The sequence below is a fragment of the Folsomia candida genome, unplaced genomic scaffold (genome assembly GCF_002217175.1).
Source record: "Folsomia candida strain VU population unplaced genomic scaffold, ASM221717v1 Fcan01_Sc016, whole genome shotgun sequence".
Lineage (NCBI taxonomy): Eukaryota > Metazoa > Arthropoda > Collembola > Entomobryomorpha > Isotomidae > Folsomia > Folsomia candida.
The window spans coordinates 3,660,987-3,681,809 of record NW_019091208.1 but is presented as its reverse complement, the minus strand read 5'-3'; the positions used below and the strand labels follow the sequence as shown (position 1 = coordinate 3,681,809).

Genomic DNA, 20,823 nt, shown 5'->3' with positions numbered 1-20,823 from the left:
TTCAACAAGCTGAGATTGCAATTAAGTGTGATTAAGCCACTATTTGACATCAAAAATATGTACAAATTATGCAAATCTTAACAAAATTGGATTTTCGGGGTATATTTTGATTCAGATAATTTGACATTAGGAATTTGCAAAATTTATCACTCAGAAACAAACTACTACCAATCCGGTAAAAATTTATTTACCAAATGTACACCAATACGGAGCATATATGCGACTCTACCAGATCTTCAACTCATAGTCCTACAACATATTCAAAGGGCATCAAGATCCGGCATTGACAAGGTGGCCCGTACTCCTCCTCAGTGAGCCTATTTCTTGCCCCGATAAAAGACAAGAGTCAGACTTTCTCCTTGTGGGAAAAGCAGAGTGAGCCTCATAAGAAGATTGATTAACGTATTTTTCATCTCAAATGAGAACATTAGCCGTCGCTATTCTTCCTCAAGCCTCCTCCTCCTCCTCAACTCCATCCATCCAACTCGACGAGCTCCTGCTGCAAATCCGACCAAACCAAATTCTCATATCTCCAAAAGTTGAAAGTGTGTGCAGTCGGTGCAAAATCTCAAGTCCAGGGAATCCAGCCAAACTTACTGCCGACCGAGTCCCTAACTGGCTATTCACTCATTCCACGACGACCAGACTTTGTTTGTTCTTCCGTCACATTAGTCTCACTGTTGCAGGTCCGTACGTACTTCCATAATACTTACTCGGTTACTGTATACCTTCCAACTTTCCACCGAGGTGAAGTCCTCTCCATTTCAGTACTTGTCCTCAATTCGTGTATTTTTACCAAATATCTTGGCCTGAGATGATGAACAACGGTGCAAAAATAAATAAATTCATATATTTTTTGGCACAGATGAGTAACTTTCGTGATGATTTGGGTACAGCTTTTTTCAAGAAAAACGGGCTCCTTTCCTACAATAATGGCTCACATCATTCTTTCTCTGCAGCATTTTTACCTGGAAAAAAATCTTCTATACCTACATACAAATCTTTAAAATATTCTACTTATCAGTGGCCGCGGAAGGTGTGGGGACATTAACATTGTAGGATAGGGGAGGGAGGGGTTTATATAACATGGGGAGATGATGGGGACATCAAACAACAGTGGGGACATTTCCACCCTTCCGCGGCCACTGCTCCCTACCTATTTCTTAAGCCCAAAGAAACGACATGTTTTCATACATACAGCAATCCAAATATTGTTCAAGGCTACTTGAGCTGAACAGATGTGAGAATGTTGTGAGAAAGCGTTTGTCGGCGGATAAGACCATGAGAAAGGAAACTTATTTGAGCAAATATGTATTACAGAAGGCACGACTTAGTTAAATTCTCAAGACGACGGACGTACCGAGAGAAGAAAAAAAGTACTTAGGGTAACTTTGTGTTTCGTAATGTCGGAAGTTACTGCTACTCGAAGCCATTAAGTTGTACCTTTAGTTGTGTAATGGATAGCTTTCGCTTTTGAGAAGGTGCACAAGAGGGGAAAAAGTCGTGACCATGTGCAGCAGAGCAAATGCCTTTGTGTCATCTCCACTAAAGATTTTCCTTGCTTATTTTCACTCGACAAATTTTGTTTGTGCAGTGTGCACTCAAAATCGTAGGTATACAGCGGAAAGAAAGAGACGTAATCAGCGGAGGGCGGATATGTATTTATTTTTTAACTTTTTTTTATTTAATGACGACCGACGGTTAAGCTTTGTGGGTGTGTTCCCTAACCGCATAGAGCACAAAAATTTCAAAATATTTCCACATATTGTTATATATTTCTAGGTTTTTAGATGTATTTATAAATATTTATAAATGTTTCCGCTATTATTCGAAAAATGCGTAACTATTTAAGATATTTTTCTCAAAAATATGTATATTTTGTAAATATTTCACAATTCGGAACGAATTTTTTCTACTCAAAGAAATTCGACTACAAAAACTAGACCATAAAATTCAGAAATACAAATTTTGCTAAAATTTAAATGTTTTGTTCGTACATATTTCGTAAATATTTTAGCATTTTTTCCATAAATACATATCCGCCCTCTGGTAATCACATATGTATACGTATTACGTCAAAGGGGTAAAAATGGGTTTATTCTTTTCTCTAAAAGTTGGTAGATATTTCTGGATTTTCTTTGGACTTGTATGCCTTGAAATCTAAACATATTGCTGCCAAACTTTCACCGAGATGGAAAGAGGGAGTTTGAAGCCTATCAACATTTCCTTCCTGCAATATTTGGCAAGGCAATACTTTCCCGTCAATGGGCTAATTACTGTTGGAAGTATGCCCGAAATTTTGTAAAACAAAACAGATTACTGTATTTTAATGATTTGCCGTTATTAAAGTGGCGGGATGGATGGCAGTTATTATGTTATTGGCCACTACGAATTACCATAAAAATCAATCGGTCCTCCAACAAATCAGACTGACGGGGACAGCAGGTTGCTCGAATTAATTAGCCATTCCCCGTCAACGCGAGAGGCTGGAAAATAATGGCAAAATGTATAATCTCGTTTTCATCGTGTTCTTTCAAGAGGAGAAAGTTTAACAATGGAAATCTCTCAGCGTATGCTCTCAAATTTTTATTAATATTGTGCCAATTGTTCGAAAATTATTATGAATTTGCAACAGACACGATTTCCTAGTGCATAAATATAGCGAAGATATTTGCATTCGAAGAGGAGAAAACGGGCCATAAATAATTTAACAAATTTTACACTTTTCGAATTTACTGCGCATTTTCTCCTCTTCGGATGCAAATTTATCTGCCAAACGAGCAAATTTGAAAGTCGCGTCTTTTGCAAATTTCATACTACTTAAATTTGTCCTCGATTGACACCAGTTTGCCCAAAATCTGAGATTACCCGCTGAGAAACGTCCCTTGTCCCTGGTTGAGGACAGACCGGGTGCCATAATCCATTCTATCCAGACTGATGCGGCACTTACTAATCCCCGTTCACTTCAATGATGTCAAATTCATAACCCTATTGGGATTATTAAAATTTGAGGAACAATGGACTAAATAAATTACAGGGTTGCAAAGTCTAATGGCACCCCATCATCATGACACAGCGAATAATTAAGGACAACAAGAATGACAATGATACAACAACGGCTATTATTACGTGATTAAAGTAATAACATTTCACTTCATGGCAACAATAGCGTATATAATCTGAAACGTAGATGGTACATACATATATAGCAATATCTTTGGGTATACATACATCCATAGCACACAATAAATTACGGGGCTAAATGAGATTAACATGAAAAAAATGTCTTGTAATGATAATAATTTAATAAGTGTGTCAGAGAATTGAGACGAGTTCCTTTTTTCCCTAGAATTGCACACACTTTCCATTTTCTCACACTTTCACTTTCAACTTTCACTACTTTCTCTCACCACCCGAACCACTCTACGTGTCTAGTCTTCCTTCGAGGAGGAGCATCAGCAGGAGGGAATTTCTCATTAGTACACTCTTGATGGTTAATGTCATTTATTTCCTGCTCGCACTCAACACGAGAAGAGAAAAGTCTGCCCGAGAAGAATGAGGCCACGGCCGTGATGATGATGATGATAGACCGTGTTGGGGATGATGGCCATTGATATATTGCATCGGTGGGGCAGTGGCCACGGAAGCCGGGGGGACATGTGGGGGCATTAACGTTATAGGATAGGGGAGGGATGGGTATAAGATGGGCAGATGATGCGGGCATCGCATTTCCGTGGGGACATTTTCCCTCTGTTCCGCGGCCACTGATTTCTTGTGTGCACGATGAGAGTGGTGGTAGGCATAGTAGTGTTCGTAGTATTGAGATTAAGGCACTATTTATTTTGCTTTGTAGAAGTGGGAGAAAGTTGTGCGAAGCCAAAAAGTCTCCGGATGTTGAACCCCTTGGAAGAGAGACGACGTTAGAGTTGTTCCTTCTCCTTCTTCTTTGGTCTTGCCTACAGCTGGCACTTGTTCAATAATTCCATTAAGCGGCCATTAAGCATTAGCTTTGTCTCTTGATGTCGATAGTCAAGTTCAATAAGAGGAGAATCAGAAATGGAGAAATCATCAAGTGGAAGTGGAACGCCTTTCACATTACAACGGCCAGCGCTGCTCAGGTTGACCCTCCGCCGAGGCTGGAGCTTTGTCCTTCTTCAAAAGAGCTGTTGCTGTTATCTCCTCCTCCGAGGTTGTGGAGGTGTTGGAGTTGGGGAGGATGTCTGAAATGGCAATGTGGTGGAGGTGGTGGTGGGGTGTGGGTTAGGTTTTGCTGGTTCTGGTGGCGCTGATATGGACCCTCAATCCCGACAAATGTTGTCCCAATCTGCAACCCTGTCCCAAGATTGTGGAGGGAAGATTCTGGTGAAAAATTGGGATCATAATGACTGAAAAAAATGGGAAAATGTTAAAATGGGGCGAAGCTCCACGCCGATTTTTTCTTAATTTATGCAAATATTGACAAAGTAATTTATTGCACAAATACGAATTAGGTTTCGAAACAATAACAAATATAGAGAGTGGAATGGAAGGAAATAGCTAATGTACAATCATATTGCCTTCAGCATCAACACGGGGTGGAGGAGGCATCACAAATCCTGGTTTCCATCCCGCAAACGGTGCCACGTGGTAAGTAGTAGAAGTAGAAGCAGCAGAAGTGGAAGAAGGTGACTTTTTCTTCTCGTCAGCAGCATCACGTTTAACAATAGCCTCATCTTTTGAATATGGACAATCCCTGTAAAATAAACAAATATGAAAATTAATGAATTTTAGGTTGGAGGATAATATAAGCAACATCATGGTAAGGCTTTCAAGTGCCACTTACACAGCGATATGCCCTCTCTCCCGGCTAGAATACATTTTCGCTTTTCTAAAATAAAATATTCAGTTATTTAAACAAACCTAACACATCAAATGAATAAGCATTGCCCTGAAGTACAACTTACCAGGCTTGCTGACCCTACCACCTCGACCACCACGCCCACCACCTCGACCACCACGCCCACCACCTCGACCACCACGCCCATCCACGCCACCTCGAGCACCGACCCCACCCCCATCACCTCGAGCATCACCAGGAACCGTCAAAGTAAATGCACTCCCAAACGGGAGTCCACTCACCGTCACCTGATGGTTGTACTTTCCCATCTTCAAATTCAAAAATTCAAAACTTTGCTAACCAATATTTTTTTGCTTTATTTTTAATACATAATTCAATTGTGAAATGCTTACCTTGCCTTCGCGAAACAGTACCGACGAGAAAGACGAAGAAGACACGACAAAAAAAATAAGAATCCGAGGTGTGCCGCTCTGAAGATGGATATCTGCATATTCAACCAAAAAATTACGATAAATTCTTTGCTAACCTAGCTTTATCTAAAAGAAATCTTACCTCAGAAAGCGACACCAGGAAAACTTTGATTAGGATGGAGGGAAGAGTTGCGGATTACTACAAGTACTTTGATGCGAAATATCTGTAGAAAATTCACGAATTATTATTATCTATTTATGGCTTACCAAATAGTTATTAATTAATTACAAATTACCAGGAGTTGTCTTTCGGAGGAGAGAGAAAACGTCTAGGTAGTCAGAAGAAGTGAGTGAGCGAGCAGCAGTGGTGGCAAAAGTTCGAATCTCAGAGCCCATCACCACCACTGCTGCTCGCTCACTCACTTCTTCTGACTACCTAGACGTTTTCTCTCTCCTCCGAAAGACAACTCCTGGTAATTTGTAATTAATTAATAACTATTTGGTAAGCCATAAATAAATAATAATAATTCGTGAATTTTCTACAGATATTTCGCATCAAAGTACTTGTAGTAATCCGCAACTCTTCCCTCCATCCTAATCAAAGTTTTCCTGGTGTCGCTTTCTGAGGTAAGATTTCTTTTAGATAAAGCTAGGTTAGCAAAGAATTTATCGTAATTTTTTGGTTGAATATGCAGATATCCATCTTCAGAGCGGCACACCTCGGATTCTTATTTTTTTGTCGTGTCTTCAGCTTCGTTGATGGTCGTGGATGGTTGTTAGGATCGAGGTAAATTGCATAATTCATTAAATTAAATTAAAAGCTAGGTTAGCAAAGAATGTTCTATTCATTTTGTTCATTGAAGAGAAATCATCCGTCTACAGAGCGGCGTACTTCGGATTCTTATCTGCTTTGTGGTGTCCGCTATCCATCGTCCTTCACCGGCATTGTTGTTTCGTGAACACAGGTATTTAAGGATTTAATTAATTTACATAAACCTAGGTTAGCAAAGTAATTATGTTAATGAAGATTTATCATTTCTTGTGCTTTGTAGAATTCCACTGGTATCATACAACGTCGGTTTTCCCCAACGGATTTTATTTTATTTATTTTGCTCTTTAATTTTAGTTTGTATTTTTTTATTTGTGAACTGCTTTGTGCGTTTATTAATAAACAACTGCTTTGTGCGGTTATTAATAAACAACTGCTTTGTGCGGTTATTAATAAACAACTGCTTTGTGCGGTTTTGAAAATAACTGCTTTGTGCGGTTTTAAAAACAACTGCTTTGTGCGGTTTTGTCTTTCTGTTCTGCAAAATGAGCTCAAACTTTATTTTCCGCATTGTGACAGTCAATCTTAATGGTTTGACCCAGGAAAAAGCTACCCAAATTGTGGCGATGCAAAAGAGATGGAACTTCAATGTTCTTGTTTTGATCGAAACTCACCACGAACCAGGAAGATCAAGACAGGGGTCCGTCTCATACCAGCTGCTTAGGAGTGTCTTCCCCCACTGGCATCTGCACCATGTCCCTGGAAGCAGGCATGGTGAAGCTATTTTTGCGCATCCCGATATTGGTTGTGTACCAATCCCCACTATTCGTATTGCTCCGTTGGATGAAGATGATCGCCGCCAAGTGGCAATGACTTTGACTAGAGAAGGTTACACTTGCCAACTGCTCGGTTTTCACTATGAATCCTCATATGCCACTCCAGGTATGGTAAAGGGGGCCAAGAAGCTGTTGCAAATGAATGCAACTGCTGAACATTTTACCCATGTCGGACCATTTACCAACAACACCATTTGGGTTGCAGTTGGTGATGCAAATATTTCCCCTGGTGATCCGATGTACGGGCAAATGCAGAAGACATTTAGAGACATTCAAATGGAGATTGAATCTTACCTGCTGCTGGGCAGGAACGAAGGTGGATCGATCGTCCATCCTTGGACTCGTGAGTTCACAGGTCAGATCAGTAGAATGCTGGATTACGATGTGGTTCGATTACCACCCGGCTTGCAATGCCGGGTTGATCTCACAGATGATCCTCCAATCACATCAGATCATTCCCGCTATCTGATTCTCACAATTGGGAAAGACGGTGTTGTGATTGCACGTGACCGTTGCAACACTTGGTACCGACAAAACAGTTGCATCACCTGCGGCAGGGGCCATGAAGTAGGTGAGGTTCATAACCCATGTCCCTGTGTAAATATAGATGGGTTAGTGAGAGTGATTAGGCGTGACAGATCGGCACGAGTGCTCTCCACAACCCCAGGCGCGATTAGAAAGCGCGAATCTCTCAAGCGGAAGCGGGCAGGAGAACCACGTAGAAAACCCGGTCGTAAACCAGGCTTGACACCAGCACATCAGCTCTCCGATCACCCAGAAGCAGTGCGTAAGCGTTTGTGGAAACAGCGCAAGGCTGCTGGACAAACCCCTTTGAAAAGAGGTCGTAAACTAAAGCCGTTTGACAAACTCAGCAAAACTGGGCGTATCAAACGCTTGCAGATGTCAGCCAGAACTTCGTCCAAGGCCGATCTGACATCGTCGGACGAAGAGCCGTCCCACGATGTTATGTCCGAAGACGATTTGCCATCGTTGAAGGACGATTTGACATCGTCAGAGGACGAGGACGGAGGACGTGGAGAAGCTGCAGCCAATTTCATTAATTAGGATAAGTATCTTAATAAATTGTACAATTAATTAAGGGTCACCAGGTATAATAAAGTAAGCTTAAAATGCATCATTTTAACAAATAAATTTATTTTTCCAATTGTACAATGTTCTTAAATCGTGAGAATTATCATGTGTCACTCTCTGACATATCGATTGACATCCCAAGTTCATTAATAGCCCTTCGTGAACGATTCCTACTCATGATGGTGCACGTCCTATCTCCACCACCACCACCACAGTCGGAGTATCTTTTAATAGGATGATTTCCATAATTTCCAGGCTCTCTTTCCCCTGTTGGTGCAGATGTTGCTGCGGGTCGACCTCGTCTTTCCTCGTCGTCGTCATCATCATCTCCTGTCTCGTAGGATGAGGGTAAATGCAAATCACCAAATGCACCTGATGTGCCACCAATACAACCACCGCCACCGCCACCACTCCCGCCGCAACGATGTTCATTACGAGGAAAGGATGACTCGAAAGTGGGCCTCTGCTCCATATCCATGTCGACATAACAGGAGGAGAAAGTCGTTTGCAGGCCGAGCTCGAAACCCACCCCGCCATTTTCTTTGCGACGTTTTAAACTTCTCAGAGTCGAGGTGGCAGATCGCATTCCCAATGATGATGATGTCTGCGGAAGCCTCGGGCTGCTCGTCGTGCTTGGTAGTAAACTTTGATCTCTCTTTTTCTGCTGGAGGACGAGGAGGGGGTGTTCCAAGTGGGGATGGGAGGTCGTCGTCATCAGGGAGGTTGATCCTCCTCCTGAGTTTGACGGGTGGGATCGGTTTAGCGCATTAAGACGTTTCCCCCTCTCGATATAAAATGTGGCGACAATCAAGATGTTGAGGATGAGGAGGGAGACGCCGATGGCTGGAAAGTGAGCAGATATAGATATTTACTGTATTTATGTATATGGATGTCTTTGACGTATACCTATTGTCACGGACAGAGCGGTGGAATAAGTTTGAAATCCGAATGTCGACGCCTCCTCGTCATCACTGCTTGAAATCTGAGTCTCTCCTGTGTAGAGAAATCAAAGAAATTTCTCAGTGTCAGGGTGGTGGAAGGAACGGAAATAATATCAATTCACTACAGACATCCCACACACATCGTGGGGAGAAAGTAAGTGTCATGTCGGGCCAGGCCAGGCAGGTTTTCAGAAGTGTCTTAAGAAACAAAGCCGTAAGACAGGGTGGCGGGTCTTGCAGGTTTGTTAGGTTTGACGGGGTGGAAAGGAAGAAATGGGAGAAATGAGGGGTGAAAGAAAGTGGGAGAAAGTGGGAGAAATGTGCGCCATGTAACCGTATGATGTATTTATAGCGGCAGGAAGTAATTTCGTGCACCTTGCATTTTTTGCCGGTCAAAACACCCACAAAAACCCACTTTCTCCCCCTTATTTCTTGCACGTGGTTACTTTCACCCGAAACCCTGCCACCCACCCTCCCACCAACCAACCAACCAGTATCAGCAACATACATAAATAACAGAGGAAAAAAAAGTTGTAAACTTGTTTCTCTTGTTTTGAGAGAAAATTTTAAAATGGGTTTGGTCCTCAAACTCTCGAGTCAAGTAAAGTCATCTCACTTTCTCGATCGCCTCGAGGTGCTAGTTGGTAGGTCCCACAAAGTTATCTGTGTTCTGTGTTCGTGGTGGTTTCTCTCTGCACAAGATTGCGTGCGAGTTTGTTTGTGTGTGAAAAAGATGAAAGAAAAGAGATGAAAGGAATTACACAAGTGTCAACACAAATTTTGTAAAAAAAAACAAATATCGACACAAAAATAAGGAACGTCGGTAATAAGAATGGTAACCTGAATCTTGTTGTTCCTTTGGATCTTGTTGGTGATCAATACGTCCTCGGGGAAGCTCCGGTGATAATTTTGGTGTGTTAGGGCTGGATGAGTTATGAGGTCGAGTTTGGTGGTGAGCAACATTGCTGCTGCTGCTCTGACTTCCCTGCGACAAATCATACAATCCGGAAGCGAACACGGTCGGGATCACAGATACTTTTGATAAATTCTCCCCAGAACTTTGCACCGGATCATTGTTGTTGTTGTTAGCGGCGGGTTGGTGAGGATCGTTATGGAGTTTGCTGCTCACGTTGGAGAAAATTAGGCCGTGGTGCATACTCGTGATGAGGGTGCCTGCAAAATTGGATTAGATGTAGAATAATGTTATATGTGCTTAAAATGCAGTAAATGCAGTATTTCGTGGGTTCTATTTATGATGCAAACATTCAAACGCATTTTCCATCAAATTGAGGGAACATTTTCGAGCATTTTTCGGAAATTATTGAAAGCTTAAATTTACTGTACTAAATTGTACTGTCAAAAATCTGGAATAGTCAGATATATACTCCGTACTGATTTGGTAATAACTTTCTACCGGATTGGTAGTAGTTTGTTTCTGAGCAGTAAATTTGTTAGTACCAAAACATTACTGCACTGGTAATACCCGTTATTACCAGTGCCGGTAGTGTCACATATGTACATATGTGCTTCTGGTCAGTAATGATTTAATACCAGTTTTCTAAGAGTATACAACACAACCGAACTTTAATTTACCTTCCTCATTCTTCTGGTAGTCTGGCACCAAGTGAAGCCAGAAGGACAATTTGTGCGATCTATAATGAGATTTCATCCTTGGACGCAGATCTGCCGGTATTATCAAAGAAGAAGAAAAAATTAAGAAAAGGCAGGCAGATACATAAGCAATTATTTATAAACTTGGTAGTTCGCGTATGTGGCGGACGTGTGTGTGTTCGTATTTGTGTGCGGGTGAAAGTAGGACATGACACATTCACTGGGGATTTCATGTACATACATGTATGATCCGGAAAGGGGGAAAGTTTGCCATGTGAGTGAAAAAGCTGTAATTTATAAGTAAGCCCTCTCCCTCTCTCTCTCCTCGTTTAGGAAAAGTTGTTGGTCTTCTTGCGGGTTTTGGGTGGATAATAAAGGCACTTTTTTAGACATGGCCTGGCCTCCTGCTAGATACACATGGCAGAAAAAGATGATAGAGCTAGGTACGCATAGAGGAAGATGAGTTAGGGAGAAATTTTTTTCCTTCCCTCACTTTTTAATTAGTTGGGAGTAGCATGTGCAATCAAGGGCCGCGGAAGCTGTGGGGACATCTGGGGACGTTAACATTGTAGGCTAGGGGAGGGTTTGTATAACATGGACAGGTGATGGGACATCGAATAATCGTGGGGACATTGTCCCTCTGTCCCCACGCTTCAACGGCACAATTTCAGTGGCAGCGGAAGTTGTGGGGACATAGGGGGACATTATGGAATAGAAGGAGGGGGGACTTAACGTTTGTATTTTATAATCAAACCCTTTCCTTCATAAGAAACGCATTCAAAAAAGAGTCTAATTTTAAAATATAAACCATAATCTAGGAATGATACGCTTTTGCTAAATTTCAGTAGGGTCACTGTCCCTCTGTCCCCACACCCTTCCGCTGCCACTGCATGCAACTTATGATGCTGCTGGGTGGACGTGAGGTTCGTTAGTAAATAATTATGTCCATAGCCTTCTTCTTAAAAACGTTACCTAGAACGAGGTACTTTTTGTCAAGGGAGTCGTACTGAAGCCACTCCACCGCGATGGGCTCAGGCAACTGCTGGTCGGTCATACTGCTTCCTTGGTGCTTCTTCTTGTGACCTGATCGATTGTCTGGTGGGCCTCCACCTCCTGAAAAGTCAGCCTCACCACCGCCTTCGCCTCCGACAACATCGTGGACATGTCCACCGGGGCTGATACCGCCGCCACCACCACCAAAGTTGCGGTGACTGCCTCCGGTTCCGGTTTCCACGTTCCCTAACGGCGTCTGTTGGGCGGTTCGACTTCCTCCTTTTATTTGAGATCTCATCTGGGACTTCAAATCCCCGTTTGGATTTCTGAAATGAAGACGGAGGACATACATTGTTAATTCGATTAAACGAACTGTACACACACACACACAAATTCCCTGAGTAGTGATTCATTTAATACGTTTATATGTATGTATGCAAATTAAGTAGGTGGCTAAAAGTCGTATGTAAAACCATAAATATGTATGTATGCATGTTGGACCCAGAAAACATTCCTAATTTTATTTACATGTCGGCAGATTTAGGGTAAGTAAAATGAAAATTATGTGACTAAAGTAATTTTACAGACTGCTAAAAGAGCATGTTCGGCTTATAGTGAGTTAAATATGTATGTATGCATACTGTATACTACACTAGACCACAAACACCACAACCTTTTTCAAAGCTGATCCTACAAAGATAAAGTCAGTCCAGAATTTCTTGCTCTATTTATCTCGCCAACAACTTTGGAAATTTCTCTCCCATTCCAAATCCTCCTCCATTTCCTTAGTTAAAGTAAGTAAAAACTGTTCAAACAAGAAAGTATTGCTTCAATAAAGTAGCATAAGCTAAATCGAAACTAAACGGAGGGAGAGAGATACGTTAAGATGGAGAGAGATAGTTTTTGGGGAAAAGAGAAAGTCAGTCGGTTACTGCTACGCACTATCGTCTCGAACAGTGGCCGCGGAAGGTGTGGGGACATTAACATTGTGGGATAGGGGAGGGAGGGGTTTATATCATATGATGCGGACATCGAATAACCGTGGGGAGTTTGTCCCCACACTTGCGCGGCCACTGGTCACGAACTTTCTTTCAATATTTTGTGTGGTGCCTACTGCTGCTTGGTTGGTAGATTTTCCATGAAGAAAGAAACGTCAAGGAAAAATTGAAGTTATTCTTATTGCTTGTGCGGAATCTAAGGATTTTTTTGCAGTTCAGGTGAATCTTTTATCTCCTTGTTTGTTACAACTTTTCTCTTTACAACTTGTATAATAAATTACTCTCGCGTTGGTGTGAGACTTATTAAATCGTAGAGTCGGAGGATGTGTGGAGAGAGAGAGGGTCGGCTATAGGTCAGGTAAAAGGCTTGGTCACAAGGGAACCTTAAGTAATGTCACATTTTTGCTTTAATTCAGAAAAAAATTGAAAATAAATATAGCGAACAGTTTTGAAAAACATCTAAAATAGATTAGCATTCATGTTATTTTATTCCCGTGAAATATTGTCCAATTTTGAAAATTTCCACCCATTTTGTCACTATAAGATAAAAATTTGATTTCTTAAAAACTTTTTTGTAGTGCATAAAAGAAGACATTTAAATTTTGTTAAAATTTCAAAAAACGATGAGATTCAAATTTACGAAGTTTTGCGGATTTTTTCATTTAAAAAAGAAATGTAAATTTTTGCATCACTTTTTTTTCATACTAGTCAACAGCACGAAATTACTTAAGGATGTATAATTTATAAATTTCTTTCATATCTCCGAACGCTGTTGGCTATGCAAAAGGATTTGAAAAATTGCACGTTCTGGTCCAGCTTTCGCCAAATATTTCGCGAAAACGTGATTTTCTACCGTATCTTCTATGACAAAGTTTAACCTACACTAAATTGTGTATCAATTAAGACTATAATATATTAAATCGAGATGAGACAGTACTCAAGATTCCCTTATCAGTCAGAAGTTACACTGTTATCACTGCTCAACTATAAATGAAAAGATGTCACACTCTAGCAGTTTGGTGCTTGCTGCGCTTTTCCAAAATAGTGGTGACATGTCATTAAAAATTATTATATAACTTGTTGTTTTCTTACAGTGCACGGCACCCTCACTTTTTTTGCCACGTTACATAACCAACTTGTTAAACTATTTAGCAACATAATTTTTTTTCTTGGCTTACCCGACCCGTACAAAATTCGCCCAAAGTCTCATAACCTGCACGATTAATAGAATTACGTAATATTTTCACATTTGTTTAGGAAACATTTAATTAATATGATTTTATCATACCGTGAGTGAAAGTTGGACCTCGTACCAGGTATAGTTCCCCGTGAAGTAGCCCAACTCGCCTGGCTTCTCGTCTCCACTGGTGGCAGCCTTAACTTTCTCCGAGGACGCGTCTATCGGTGCAGCTACATAATCACCACCACCGCTAATGTCAGTCCTCATCATCCCGGACGAGTCAGCAGAGTCATAGTCGTAAAAGAAGAGCGGTACTCCGAACACATATCCGAGATCTTCTCCATGTATGCAGCCAAGTCGCTGCGGGGAAAAGAAAAAGCAAAATAAGACGAGTTGATTCGTATTGATGGGTCCAGTAAGAAAAAATTGCTACAAGTGCAACTTTTTTAAATACTCTATTTTCTTGACATTCATCTAATAATATTCGTGAAATAGGGGGACTTTCTCTCATCATGAATTCTGATCTTGTCCTCTCTGCTAATAATATTGGTCATGTCGTGGATGCAGGCTATTCTGGGAAATATTTACTTATAATGGGGACGCAAACCATGTTCGACCCAGATTATTTTTTGACCATCCCGTTTGAGAGAGCAGTCTTTTAGAAATAGCATTTAGTTTGGGACTTGCGCAAATGTGCAAAATTCAGCAAGTTATGGGCGCTGCAAGTTCGCGAAATAGCCCGGTTACTACCGCAAGGCGCAGGATCCGCTTGAAAACGTAGAGTTTTTGCGAACTTGCAGCGCCCGTAACGCTGCGAATTTTTGCACATCTGTGCAAATGTACTAAATGTTGCTCTTAAAGGGTTAGTCTCTCAAACTCAAATGATAAAAAATAATCTGGCTTGAACATGGTTTGCACCCCCAATTGTTAGTCTATTTATTTATATCGGGACAAAAAGATCTCTTCCTAGCGGAACTTGGCCGCTGTGTTATTAACCAATAAACACAAAGAAAAAAGAACCCACCCCTCCCCATGGATTCAACCCAATATGCAATACAATTGTATTTAGTGTGCGGCGTAATGACGTCGTGCTCAACAAACTATGGGCTCTCACACAGCTACGTAAATAAGCGGAACAAAGAACAAGAACCATTTTCTTTTCTACATTTCACATCATTCGCTTTCTTTCTTGCACGCGTAGGGCACTTGTTTTCTTTAGTATGGCATATTTATTTAGCATGTATGTAGCCAACTTATTTATATGCAGCACTTTCCTTTGTGCCGGGTTGATATTATGTTATAAACGGTGTGGTCAGTGGCCGCGGAAGCCGTGGGGACATCTGGGGAACAATAACATTGCAGGATAGGGGAGGGAGGGGTTTGAATAACATGGGGAGATGATGGGGACATCGAATAATCGTGGGAACATTGTCCCCTCAAGCTTCCGCGGCCACTGATGGATGCCGTGTGAACTTTCTCCTTTACATCGAGTCACGTTCGAGTAGAGGGTATGAATATATTAGCATTTTTGTGTTTAGCCACGTTGCAAAGTGGGGCAAGGTAAATGTGACAAGACAAATGTGCCACGGGCCACGATAAATAAATTGTTTTTTACCTGTTGGTAATCCGAGGATTTGGACTGGTACTCAAACACATAGGCGTAAGCTCGACTTCGGGAAGATTGTGAGTGCAAGTCACCCACTTTGGTCATGGGGGCGACCACCTGAAGAAATAAAAAAATTACCATTTTTTAGAAGATTTCTTTAGAAAATATTTAAGTAGTTGTCAGTCGGGCGTTTTTTTCTCGGGAAAAACAAATCTGGCTGGACGCGTTCGCCATATGCGGCGCGCATCTCGTCACGATCAACTTTTTAATATCATGAAATGACTTCCTTAACTGCGAAAGTAGAGCCATTCCCAAAGTTAAACTGGTGTTTAACAGGATTGCTTCTGTGCTATGGTATAACGTTACTTCTTCAAGTATATATGTACGAGTTGGGGGGCAGTAAAAGTAGGTATGAGAGATGTAAATATTTCACAAATTAGTTATTTCATCTCAAATTCTAAGTGAGGAGGAGGGGAGTTATTATGGGAGTTGTAAAGCATGGGCTATTCATTCGGAGACTGGAGAATGGATAGGATCGAAGGCAGGGTTTCGCTCGTTATTTTAACCACTGTGGAAGACAGTGGTGCAAAACCGTTTTAACTAGTTTTGGAGACCAAGTTTTGGACTTCGGAAATGTCAAAAAATTCCAAAAATTGTCCAAAATAGAAAATAGAGCAAAATGGTGCAAGTTCTTCATTATTGCGTATTTCAATAAACCGATGACGCATATGTAATCTCGTGTTAATTTTGAGCATTTTGTTGGGTAATACGGCATGGTTTAGAAAATTTCCCAATTTCTCGTAAGAAAACATGTGAAGACAATTCTGTCAAATTTTGAAAAACTTTTAAGTTTTTCCAAATTTCTAAATTTGTTTCATTTGATACTTGCATATTTCACATACACCAAAATTTTCAAAATTATTAGGTAATTACATAGCAGTGCATCGATTTACAAAAAAGTCGTTAATAAAGTACTTATAACAGATCCTCCTTGGCTTCCAACCGTGCACGACGTGTCTCTCTCTCGCTCTGCAACTGGATTCTCTCTCTTCCATCTGGGTCGCGGGTGTGCCAGGGCAAGTGAAGTGTGTCCCAGGCTTTTCGCCATGTGAGCCTCGTCCACTCACACCCCCCACCTGCGTGCCTGGTGACACCCCCTGCCACACCCGTCCCAGCAACGACAAGCTGAGCCATCAGGCGAAGATGGATTCGCCGGACCCGGTGCACAGGAGGATCTACGCCATGGAGGACTCCCCCAGGTAGGTCATTGTTTGGTATGTCGGGGTGGTGACTGTGGGGGGTGGTTGGTGTTAGAGTGAGGACGGGGTCGTGCATGGCGGTGGGCAGCGTAGTCGGGCCTACGGGGGTCCCATGACCCGGTTGTGCTGTGAGGGGTGAAGGGGCAAGTGGGTAGTGTCACTCGGCCCTGGTCACACTGTGTGACCGTGAAGGGGACACGTAGCCCGTGCCCGAGAGGGTGCTAAGGTAGTTCGTGGTCCGTGGACGCCCCGCCCAACAACCTTCACTCATCATGCTTCCGCCGTCACGACGCCGTCCTCATTTGGATATCACCACTATCTCATGGAATCTACCTATGATCTCTATCATTCATTGTCCTATCTGGTGTCCAGGTAGTCAGAGCCGAATGGACCTCTGGGCCACATTCCCAGAGGTGATGGAGGTTTTCCTAACTCTCCACCATAGTTAGGTTTTTCCTCCATTCCTCTGACTACCTACCTATTTGGTTATCTACATTTGCACATATGTACAACTCTGTAATTTGTAATGATGAGGGCCTCGGCCATATCAGATGAGAAATAAATAAATCTATCTATTTATCTAAGTACTTATAACATTTTGCCCCATTTTCCAATGTTGGACGCTTTTGGACATTTGCAAAACGTATTTTGGACAGTTTTTGATGCATTTAGACGATGTCCAGCCATAGTTTTGGACTTCCAAAACGAAACCCTTCTCGAAGGAAGGTACGCACTTCGGAGAGGAATAAATGATGGAAGTAAAACTTGTATGCGCAGAAATTAATGCGATAATGAAACACTCAAAGGCGAAGGTGATTTCCATATTCATAAATTGCACGGAATACGATAAACTTCCCCTGCAGCGAGCGAGAAGAAGAAACAAAACTTACTTGAGCGTCGCCCAAAGCGTCAAGAGTTTCTTCACGGACATTTTGCGGATGTTGAACCGGTTTCTCCCAGTCTGCCAACAATAACGACGACACAATGTTCACATTTTTCACCTTATCAGGATCCGGATGGTGTCACGCATGCAAAATAAAAGTGTTTATCATCACCTGTATACTCGTGAATTGCACCCGCGAGAATTTCGTTACGATGAAACCTGCGAAGGTGAAAGTACACAAAATGAATTATTTTCTTACATAAAATCATACACTGTTAAAAATCTGGTAGAATCAGATATACCCTCCGTACTGGTATTGATCTGGTGATAACTTCCTACCGGATTGGTGGGAGTTTGTTTCTGAGTGGTAAATTTTTCATTGCCACAAAATTACTAAACGGTAGTTCCCGTAATTACCAGTGCTGGTAGAGTCATAAATATATGTGCTCCGGTCAGTAATGATTTAACACCGGTCAGTTTTCTAAGAGTGCATACACTCCGTACTGGTATTGATTTGGTAATAACTTTCTCCCAGATTGGTAATAGTCTGTTTCTGAGTAGTAAATCCATCATTACGACAACATTACTTCATACACATATATACTCCGGTCAGTAATGATTTAACACCAGTTTTCTAAGAGTGTACTTACATAATACCAAAAGCAATGACAAAAATTAAAAAATAAAACAAACAAGATTTGCTGTTACGTAGCCGTACAAAGACTCGAGTACCATTGCCATCAAAGGGAAACAACATTTTAATGAAGTCAGAACAACAACTGTGTAGTTCCACTCGACTCATCAAAGCATTTCGTCGTCCGTCCACTCGGTGCATAATAATTAGAAACTAGTCCAATCAGGACTCTTGCTGCCTGGAAACATAGTTATTTAGTTGTGCAATACTGATGTAGTGGTCTCTATTTCCTCTTAATTTCCTTAATTACTCCGTTTCAAAAGCTAGGTGACCTTATGAGCCTGGGGAATAATGAGATTTCTATAATTGATAATTATTTGCAAGTCAATAGCTTAATTTTGAACGCAATCAGGCAAGATCCCGACCCAAAACGAGTTTCCATGTTCCCCTGGCCAAATTGCGAATTGGAATTACAAATTATCCAAGGACGGAAGACCAAATATAAGCAAGCAAACTGGTCTATATACTATAGCACAGATAAGATGAGAGATAAGCACATGAAACGGTCCACCAACCTGTAATACTTGTTAATGAACAACCTAAGAAGTTCTCGTCTCCGCTCGTTTTCCATTCCGTAGGACGCATCGTGATTGCTCAGACTGGGCAGGGCTTCCACTTTCACCACGCCGAACAGAAGGGGATAATGAGATGCCTTGTTCATTATTAGATTGTCCGAAGGAACCTCATTCTTCACCACGATCCCGTCTCCAGTTGGTCCAAATAAGCTCCATAACTGGGCAAGAAGAGAAGAGAAAAAAATGGTTAGTAAAACTTTATTATGAGGCAGATACGACAAATTATGGGTGTGGATGCAGTGGCCGCGGGTGAAAGTGTGGGGACCGATGGACAATGTGCCCACGGTTATTGATGTCCCCGTCATCTCCCCAGGTTATATAAACCCCTCCCCCCTATTATACAATGTTAAAGTCCCCAGATGTCCCCACGGCTTCCGCGGCCACTGACAATGAGTTGTCCTTCTCCTTTTACCAAATTTCTCTCAGAAGCCGCGGGGATGTTCCTTACGATTATTCGATGCCCCATCATCTGCCCATGCTATACAAACCCCTCCCTCCCCCTATCCTACAATGTTAATGTCCCCACATGTCCCCACAGCTTCCGCGGCCACTTGGCTGAACGGATATGTAGCCTCAAATTTATGTATAATAATAGTCCTTGTAAAATTAATGACAGGGCAGTAGTGACCATTGCTTTCGAAGCTCCATTAAATTAATAGTCCTTGATTTCAAGCACAATTAACTTGCCAATGTGTAACCATGTTCATGCCACTGCTGTACTCCTGCTCGACCATAATAATGTATGGATGTGGAGCTCAGATGTGAAAAGAGTACCATTTTCGGATCCAATAATGCTCCCATTTCGTCGCTCGAGATGAAGTTGACCTACATGAAATTACTCGCAATGAACTCGAGGACCACGCTGTACATATGCAAAAGTGGGAGCAATTCTGCCTCAGTAACGCTCCATCCGACCAGACCACATGGTAACCATCTCGACTACACGGTTGGAAGAACCACGGAACCAATAAACGAAAACATAAATCCGCTCTGGTAAGCTGTAATGCCTCCTCCGAACGAAATGGAATGCATTGAAAACTGTGTATGAATAATTTACACGGCAATATTTATGAATAATATATCTCGACTCGGGCTCACGACCAGTATTTACTACGACTGCTCCCATAAACACCGAGGACACTAAACTAACCAAGAGCGGATCTTCTTAACAAGCCCTAATAACCAGGGGGTGGATATGTATTTAGGAAAAAGAGGTGAAATATGTATTTAATATTTAGGGAAAAATGACAAAATATTTACGAAATGTGTACGCCAAAGAAAATACAAATTTTCGCAGTATTTCTGCCTAATATGTCTATTGCTGAACACGATACAATTTTTTGCACGATTTGCAACTAATAATTAGAGCGTGGATATTTATGTATTTACGAAAATTCACTGAAATATGTATTTTAATATTTACTATTTAATATTTTAATATTTAAGAAACAACTATCTAATCCGGCTAATTTACCGAATCTGTATTTTGATACCTAAAATACAAGTTTTGCAAAATTTGTATTTCTGGGTTTAATACTCTGCATTTTTTGTAGACGAGTTTCTTTGAGCAAAATAATTTTGTCTCGTATCGTTGAGATATTCACAAAATGTGCGTATTAAACAAAGTATCTTCAAAATTTTGCGTAATTTTCAAATAATAGCGAAAATATTTACAAATTTATTTCTGAAACCCTAGAATTAAATGTGTAGCAATATATGGAAATTATGAAAGTTAACGAACACACCCATAAAGTTTGACCATCCGTCGTCATCAAAAGAAAAACTTGAAAATAAATACATATCCGCCCTCTCCTTATAACACTGCCTTATTACAAGTCTTTCAATTTGCCTTGTCCTACCCAGTTTACCATGCAACATGAGACGACGACGATGATTATGAGAAATTTATGTACAAGACGTAACAATCTTTTAATGTGTGATAAACCCATTTTCTAATAAAATTTGTGCAAAGGGTAAGTACCCACTAGTTTGTATGCACTTATAAAGAAGAAAGCAGGGCAATGTAATAAAAAAATTGCTTTCTCCGAAAAAAACAGCCACGTATAAAACTCATACCATGAAAATATTTATCCAGTATGTTCCATTATTTAAATGGAATTTTGTGTCCTACATGGTGAG

At 41.2% G+C, this 20,823-nt stretch overlaps 1 protein-coding gene and 1 non-coding gene across 2 annotated transcripts in view; both read right to left on the bottom strand.

Moving 5' to 3' along the window:
• Positions 1-3,099: 3,099 nt before the first annotated feature.
• On the bottom strand, positions 3,100-5,003 carry LOC110856547. Its single transcript, XR_004836401.1, has 3 exons — positions 4,944-5,003; positions 4,823-4,867; positions 3,100-4,732 (listed from the first exon to the last, which is right to left on the bottom strand). It is a non-coding gene; the product is annotated as an uncharacterized LOC110856547 (transcript).
• A 2,969-nt stretch (positions 5,004-7,972) lies between these two features.
• Positions 7,973-20,823, bottom strand: part of LOC110856546 (neuroligin-4, Y-linked) — a 44,506-nt gene continuing 31,655 nt past the window's right edge. Inside the window, exons 10-20 of the mRNA XM_035857132.1 lie at positions 18,625-18,842; positions 17,588-17,634; positions 17,423-17,493; positions 15,283-15,390; positions 13,776-14,027; positions 13,666-13,700; positions 11,469-11,815; positions 10,479-10,568; positions 9,726-10,058; positions 8,851-8,937; positions 7,973-8,787 (exon numbers count right to left, since the gene is read on the bottom strand). Coding sequence (XP_035713025.1) covers positions 8,048-8,787; positions 8,851-8,937; positions 9,726-10,058; positions 10,479-10,568; positions 11,469-11,815; positions 13,666-13,700; positions 13,776-14,027; positions 15,283-15,390; positions 17,423-17,493; positions 17,588-17,634; positions 18,625-18,842 — 2,328 coding nt within the window. The 3' untranslated portion in view covers positions 7,973-8,047. The remainder of the gene's footprint in view (positions 8,788-8,850; positions 8,938-9,725; positions 10,059-10,478; positions 10,569-11,468; positions 11,816-13,665; positions 13,701-13,775; positions 14,028-15,282; positions 15,391-17,422; positions 17,494-17,587; positions 17,635-18,624; positions 18,843-20,823) is intronic.